Raw genomic sequence first — 7,853 nt, 5'->3', positions numbered from 1 at the left:
CCCGGGACACGCAGCCAGGAAAGCCGCCAGGCCGCCGCCCGCGTGGCACTGCATCCTCTCTGCCCTGCCGTGCCTTGGGGCGCATCGTGGCTGATTTCCTCCGGCAGCCTCAGCGGCCGTCAGGAAGTTTTTCTCGGGTTAAGCTTCCTTCCACCCAGCCTTTCCAGCAGCCTCGTGGTCTGTTGTAAAGCATTTCCCATTTCCTCCCGGGGGATGCTGCTCGCAGCCCCTCCCCGGTGGCCGAGCCGCGCTTGGCTGCAGTCCCGCGGTCCTTGTGGTCATTCTCACGCTGGCCTTGGCAGGAACCAGCGTGCCAGGGGCAGGCATCAACGCCAGCCCCGTGGATTTTGGAAATCTCTGCCCTCCCTGGCTCCGCATCCTCCCTTTTCCCAGTCCCACGAGGCCTCTGCAGTTCCCGCTCTTCCCGTTTCTTCTGCTGGTGTTGGAAGGGGGTGAAATAAAGGTTTGAACTAAAGGTTTAAAATCCTCCTGTTCTTGCAGGGCCGATGCTAAGGTGGCTCAGCAGCACGGGCAGCATTCCCGCAGTGAGGGAAGCCACAGGAGGCACCCACTCCTCTCCTTGTGAGAGGTTCCTCCCTGCCTCGCTCAGGAAATCTTTGCTCTCTCTCTCTCCACAGCCACACAGGATTCCTGCTGGGGATCACAAACACCCCTGGCACCATGGCAGGGTGTGCCAGGCACGTTCTTCTCTCTCTCTCAGGATTCTTTCATAGAGGAGCACAGAGAGAAGAGAGAGAAAACAATTTCTCTTTCTGCTTCTTGTTTTTCCCATGTGGAATGTGTTTGGAGAATTGTTTAGCTGGGCTTGGTTGGAGTCTGCTGAAGATTGAGTCTGATGGCCAAACCAACCCACCTCTGTTTAAACTCTAGACAGAGGGTCACAAGTTGTGTGTCAGTTAGATATGGGAGTTAGAAAAAGCAGGTTTGTAGTTTTAGTATCTCCTTATTATAGTATAGTTATAATAAATAATAATTCAGCCCTCTGAATTGAGTCAGACATCATCACGTGAAGAAGTTCACCTGCAATTCCAACAGCAGGGATCAGTGCTCCCACTGCAGCTGAACTTCTCAGCAGCCAGGTGAGAACCTGGGGCCAGAAACCAACAGCACATCCCTGGAGAAAACCCAAAGCTGCTCTCAGCAGTGGATTCCTTCCTGTGCACTGAATCAAGGATGACGCCGAGCCCACCCCCTCTCGCAGGGAAAATGTGTCTTAGCACCTGGCAAAACAGAGCTCTGCTCTATTCTGGGGACAGGGATGACTCAGAGCAGGAGGAGCTCCACGTGGGACCCCATCTGGATGGATCTGCAGGTGGGGAGAGGGTCGAGGCAGTGGGTGAGTGGGAAGCTCTGTGCCAGGAAGGAAAAGCTTCCTGAATTCAGCAGAGAAATGCCAGGGTAGGAAAAGTCTCTCCAACAAGATGGGAGGGTGGGGAGACCTTCCCTGGGAGGGTGATGAGGCCCTGGCACAGGGTGCCCAGAGCAGCTGTGGTTGCCCCTGAATCCCTGGCAGTGCCCAAATCCAGGCTGGATGGGGCTTGGAGCAGCCTGGGACAGTGGAAAGTATCCCTGCCATGATGGCACTGGATGGGCTTTAAGGTCCCTTCCAACCTGAACCACTCCATGATTCTCTGATTCTCCGTGTCTGGAGTTGAGCAAAGCTCTTTGCTGCTGGCAGGAGCCAGGAGCAGAGGTTGGGACGAGTTATCACCATCACTGGCACGGAGACAAAGGGAAGGGTGACACCCCTGAGCTCTGTTTCATCCCCCAGGACCCCCAGAGCGGCTGGAACAATTCCTCCTCCCTCTCTGCAGCCTCTTGGCCTGATCTTGGCCACAGCCAGACCTTGCAGGCCTGGGCAAAGGAGAGCCCTGCTGTGGAGGGAGAGCCACGGAGGGCAGGGGCACAGCAGAGACCCTCAGCCCCCTCTGCCCAGCTCCTGGTGCCAGCCTGCTCCCATGCTGTGCCCGTGGGGAGCAGCCCTGCAGCACAGGCAGATCCCAGACGGGATCCATGGATTGCTGGAAGCCAGCCCAGCCTGCTGCTATTTCCAACTAAGCTGTTATTGGAGCAAGGAAATCCATAATGAAGCAGCAAATGGTACTTTTTAACCAAAGGCTTTTCACACCCTCTGCACGGAGACTCCTGGCATCTTTTCTCTCTCCTTAATGAGACAAGTTGATTATTCATTTATCCTTCATCCTCGCTTAGAAGCAACGGGGGGAAAAATAATTGATGGTGTTACAGAGCTTGGGCTGGCAGCCCTGAGCGCAGCTCTGGGGAGGCAGGAGAAGGGGATAAACAGGGAAAGCCTTGAGCTGGTGCCATCCTTACTGAGTGTGAGCTTCATTTTCTGCTCAGGATGTGGCCTCTGAAGAGAAGCTTGGACTCCAAAGGGGTGTGAGTTTGGGCTGCCCCCTTCCCAGAGGAGCTGGGAAGTTCTGCTCTCCCCCAGGTGCAGCAAGGAATGGGCTGCCAGCCCCAACCCTCCCAAACGGTACAAAAATAGGATCTAGATCCCAGACAGAGCTCTTGAAACCCTCCATTTCCTGAAGGAGTTCTGGGGATCTGAACCTGACTTCCCCTGATGCTTGCTCCAAGGAAGAATGAACTTTGTTTTGGATTTTTGCTAAGTCACGTCTATCCTAAGTCAAGAACTGTTATTTCTTCTTTTTCTATTTTTTTGGTCGTATGCTCTGCCAAGTGAGGGGGTTCCCAAAAGAAACTGGGACAGCCGATCCGAGGGATATCCCACAGAGGGAAAGTCATTCCCAGCACAGAAATTTGGGCTCAGGAAGGGTTCTGCCATCAACCAGGGCTGGCGAACAACCGCACCGCGCGCCGCACGTTCGGGTCGTTTTTTTCCCTCTCTCGGTTAATTGCAATTACTGTCAGTATTTACCCTAATTAGCGCGTTTGACGCCGCTTTTAATGAGCAGCGTTAATGAGCGGGGGTTGCCATGGCAACCCCGCCCTCCGCCCGCCAGGGGGCGCCGCGCGCTCCCACAATCCCCCGCGGCCGCGCCCCGCCCGCCTCTTCCCCGCCTCCATCATGGCGGTGAGTGCCGGAGCCGCGGGCCGGGCCCTCTCCATCCGCCGCCATCCGCGCTCGCCGCGGCTCTCCCGAGCGCGGCCCGTGTGGGCGGGAGCGGGGAAGGCCGGCGGGATGGGCGCGGCGGCGGGATGGGCGCGGAGAAGCCGGTGGGAGCGGCTGCCGGGCCAGCCCGCGGCCCGCCCGGCGCTCCAGGAGCGGCCGCGGCCCCGCGGTTCGGGCCCGGCGGGGAGCGGGGCGCGGTGTCCGCCTGCCGAAGCCTTTCTCCGTGCCCCGAGCACCCCCGGTTACTCGCGGTGTGGTCTCTCCGCAGCAGGACCAAGGTGAGAAGGAGAACCCGATGCGGGAGCTGCGGATCCGCAAACTCTGCCTCAACATCTGCGTCGGGGAGAGCGGGGATCGGCTCACCCGCGCCGCCAAAGTGCTGGAGCAGCTGACGGGGCAGACCCCCGTGTTCTCCAAAGGTGAGGGGCTCCGGGGAGCCTTGCTGTTCCCTCAGGGATTTTCCCCTTCCCCTGGGCGCCGTGACAGCGCGGTTCCCAGGAGGAAGCTCCTTGGCAGAGCTGGGAGAGCTGCTGGAGAACTGGGGGGCTTAAATATTCACGGACTCGTGCGCGTTTGTGTTTTAGTTCTGTCTCCAAACTCTTTGTCAGCACCCCTTAAGCCAGAATGTGAGGCTGGCTGGGTTCTTTGTAATTCCCTTGAATTTATTGAGTTGAGGAGCTCCAGATCTCCGGGTGGGAATTCTGTGGCTGTCCCCTGAGTGTGACTGTTGCTGCCCGCAGCCCGGTACACGGTGAGGTCCTTCGGGATCAGGAGAAACGAGAAAATCGCTGTTCACTGCACGGTTCGCGGGGCCAAAGCAGAGGAGATTCTGGAGAAGGGGTTGAAGGTGAGGATTTGGGGCTGGATTTTTGGTTTGTGAAAGAACAGAACTTTTCCTTTCTGACTGGACGGGTGTGTGCTCCAAAATGTTGCAGCTGATCTAGGTGCAGGTCAAATACACGGGATAAAGTGTTCACACTATTTATCTGGGTGCATTAAAGAACTAATTGGTGCAGCAGCTGAGTTCTTTTGGGGTCTTGTTCTTTGCCGCTGCAACTTGGAAGTAAATTTTTTTGGGATGAAGACTCAATAGCTTGTGAGTGAGTTGGGGGTCTGGTAGCAGTGGGCAGGAGTTTTAATTCTGCTTCCAGTCTGGAACAAAATATTGACCAAGAACCAACGTTTCAGGTGCGAGAATACGAGTTGAGAAAAAACAACTTCTCAGACACGGGGAACTTTGGCTTTGGAATCCAGGAACACATCGATCTGGGCATTAAATATGATCCCAGTATCGGTATCTACGGCCTGGATTTCTACGTGGTGAGTATTCCCTGTTTTCTGGGCTTGTGGCAAAGCTCCAGAAGGAGCCTAGAACGAGCACTGCCTCCCATAGACTTGCTGGAAGAAAAACTCGGGTTTTGTTGGCATTTTTCTGATCTGAGATTCCCAGAGCTGCCATAAAATCCCTGATTTGTGACAAATCTCACAAAGCCTCTTCAGAAACAAATCCTGTTGCTCTGACAGCACCTCCTGGGGTAACATAGAAACAGCAGGGTTGGCTTTGGGGAAAGTGAGAGCAGCAAGGCATCACTGAGGAGGAAATTCCAGGCTTCCCTCCTGGAAAACTGATTTAAGAAAACAGAAAGTGCCAGGATGAAGCAGTGCTGTTGGCTTTGTCCTGCAGGTGCTGGGCAGGCCAGGCTTCAGCATTGCTGACAAGAAACGCAGGACTGGCAACATCGGGGCCAAGCACAGGATTGGGAAGGAGGAAGCCATGCGCTGGTTCCAGCAAAAGGTACAGTCCACCTTCAGATCTGCATGCCAAGAGTTCCCCAGCAAGGAGCAGCAGAATGCCTCGTGGAAAGGCTGCAGCAAACCACTGGGCACATCTTGATGGGTGCTTGAATTGTAGATTTTTACTGTCCCACAGCAGTAGGAGCTGCTGCTACTAAATAGAAATGTTTCAGCACGGGTTTTGCTTTTTTGGGTGTGCTGAAGTGAAAGAGCAGCTCTTGGCAGGAGAGCTGGGAAGAATTACCAGCTCTTGTGTAAATGGCTCCCACAGTTTTTGGAGGAGCTGCCTCGTGAGTGAGGAGGCAGGGATAGGAGTTGTTGGTCTGACACAGCTCCAGGCTCAGCTGCCACACTTGGAGCATGGAGAGACCCACAAATAAAACAAATTCATCTGTCCATATAATGAACAATAGGATAAAGAATGGGAGCTGCTGAAAGCTGGGTTGAAAATCTCAGAGGTGGGGACTGCTGATAGTTTATTGGGGTTTTTTTTTTATAAAAAGTGGAGTCTGCCTGGACCACACAGGTCACACCCTGTGCAGGGATGCCTCCTGCCTGATCATGCTGAATTCCTGTTTCCCCCATCCTGCCTGCTTGTGCTCAATATGGCACAGTTACCCTCAGGGCTCAGATTTTGGGCTGGTCAGACCAGCCTGTGGAGGGTGTGGCTGCTTGTTTCAAGGAGCAGCTGAGCAAATCTGAGCACAGCTCCCTTGGACATTCCAGCACAGCACAAAGGCATTGGCTGCAGGAAAACTGGTCTTCCGTGGCCGTGTTGGCTTGGAATGACTGTAGTGACTCAAGTTTTCTGCACAGCAGCACTGCACTTTTACCTGATGATGATTTCTCACTTGGTTCTTTGTTGTTTTCTTTTTTTTCTTTTCCCCTCACAGTACGATGGCATCATCCTTCCTGGTAAATGAGCAGTTCCTGTTACCAGAGAAGTAAATAAATTTTTCTAACCCCTAACTTATGTTGTGAATTATTTGGGGAAGCTGATGGGAGCGAGGGTTCTTCTCCTCCATTATTATGGTTTAGCTTTATTCTTCCTTTTCCCCCTTTGTATTTTCCAATCCATGCTGCAATCCAGTGCTGCAGGCTGGGGAGAAAAGTTCTTCTGTCCTGCATCTGTCTCTGCATTCCCTGCTTAAGCTTTGAGATGGAGATGGAGGCAGCTCAGGGGACAATTTCCTCACTCCCAAAGTTTGCAGTGACCCCAAACATCAGCGTGCCTCCCTTATCCAGCTGTCCCACACCCCTGAGCTCGCTGTGCTTCCCTTGCTGGTGGCAGAAGCCACGTGGAACTCAGCTCTTTATGTGCTGGTTGCTGCTGAGGCCACAGAGCTGGACCTGGAGGGATGGTGGGAGTGAGATGGTGCAGCGTGAGACACCCACGCTGTCCTTGGGGAGCTCCTCACCCTCAGCCCACTCGTGGAGGTCGGGATTGTAGCACTGCACACGTTTCTGGTACCTCTTCCTGCTCTCATTCCATCCTCCCAGCACAGCCAGCGTGGCCGTGAGCTTCTGAATGTTCCCAAATCCCATTAGAATGCCCAGTCTGGAACTCAGCAGTGACCTCACCTCCTCTCTGAGAGCTGGGAGCAGAGGAGGGAACAAACCTGGACAGAAATAGCTGTTACTGCTCTGCTCACATGTCTGGGGCTCTTTATTGCGCTGGGCCACAAAGATCAGGTTTCTTGGAGCTGATTAATCAGCTCATATTTAGCACCTGGAGGGAAGGGGGCTGTTAGGAGACTCCAGCAAGAACATGGAGAAGGGAAAAGTTTAGGAAAAGTCCCTGTCAGGAAAGAGGATTCAAGGCTGGGCTGGACTGGGAAAGCGGCAGTGCCAGCATGGCCAAGCTCAGTGTGCCAGGGAGAGCAGGGATGACTCGGAAGCCACAGGGATTCAGGAGCAAAGTCCCATCCCTGGAATGGGGCTACCCCAATTTACACCACTGAGACCTCGTTTTATCACACTCTCACATCCTGGAGGGGGTCCTGGAAGTGGGACCCAACTGTTCTCTCCCTGTGTCTGGATGTGAAATGGTTCTGGCAGCAGCTCCTTTTCCTGCAGGTGAGTTCAATCAGAGCCTGAGTCACAGCCACCTCCCAGCCAGCCTGGAAAACTCCCTGGGCACTGCAGTTCCAGGCACTCTTTTGCTGCTAATAATTTCTCCAGCTCCATTTTAGAAAGCAACAAAGACTTTTTCCCCATTTCACATTATTCAGCAGCTCCCAGCCCCACACAAGGTCTCTGCTGATCCTGCCAGGTGTGTCCTGGCTCTCATGACTCACCCACAGGCTGGGGCTGCTCTTGCCTTGCTCTCAGACAGGTTTGTCCAGGGGGAAGCTCTGCCCAGCACCAGGATTTGCAGCTTGAGGCACAGAGACCCTCAACTTTCCCCATACAACCTCCTCCCTCCTGGCCAGCTGACTGCTCTTATCACTTCTACACTTAGAGCAGCCTTTTGGGGTGGTGTGAGGTCAGCCAAGTCTTAGGGACACTGAATGGGCTGGACTCAGGTCCAGACTAAGACTGGGAATGGGCTGGGCTCAGGTCCAGACTAAGACTGGGAATGGGCTGGGCTCAGGTCCAGAGACCTGGAAAGGGCTGGACTCAAATCCAGACTCAGCTGAGACGCTGCAAGAACCTCCTCAGCAATCCCAAGGGAAAACAGCCATTGAGGGGCAACAGGAATGGGTGTGAAGTGCCAATGCCTCAGGAAAAAAATGCATCCAGTTCTGGGCTCCTCAAGTCAGGAAAGACAAGGAGCTGCTGGAGTGGGTCTAAAAGAGGGAACAAAGATGATTAAAGGACTGGAGCATCTCTCTGATGAAGGGAGACTCTGGAGAAGGGAATGTTGAGAGGGGATCCCATCAATCCATACAAACATCCCCAAGGGCTGTCAGAGGACGGTGCCAAACTCTGTTCAGTGGTG

The 7,853-nt window shown here is 54.2% G+C and overlaps 1 protein-coding gene across 2 annotated transcripts; it reads left to right on the top strand.

The window, feature by feature from the left end:
• Window positions 1-2,950: 2,950 nt before the first annotated feature.
• Window positions 2,951-5,881, top strand: RPL11 (ribosomal protein L11). Of its 2 annotated transcripts, none has more exons than XM_085559637.1 (6): window positions 2,951-3,079; window positions 3,390-3,537; window positions 3,859-3,965; window positions 4,307-4,438; window positions 4,803-4,913; window positions 5,806-5,881. In XM_085559637.1, exons 1-6 carry the CDS (start codon window positions 2,966-2,968, stop codon window positions 5,833-5,835), a joined length of 642 nt encoding a protein of 213 aa, XP_085415763.1. In that variant the 5' UTR covers window positions 2,951-2,965; the 3' UTR covers window positions 5,836-5,881. The 2 variants fall into 2 exon arrangements, with proteins under 2 accessions (XP_085415763.1, XP_085415762.1); XM_085559636.1 differs by having other exon boundaries at window positions 3,387-3,537.
• The last annotated feature ends 1,972 nt before the right edge of the window (window positions 5,882-7,853 follow it).

The sequence above is a fragment of the Lonchura striata genome, chromosome 23 (genome assembly GCF_050655825.1).
Source record: "Lonchura striata isolate lonStrDom1 chromosome 23, ASM5065582v1, whole genome shotgun sequence".
Taxonomy (NCBI): Eukaryota; Metazoa; Chordata; class Aves; order Passeriformes; family Estrildidae; genus Lonchura; species Lonchura striata.
The sequence above is the reverse complement of the archived record's forward strand: the minus strand, read 5'-3'. Positions and strand labels throughout refer to the sequence as shown.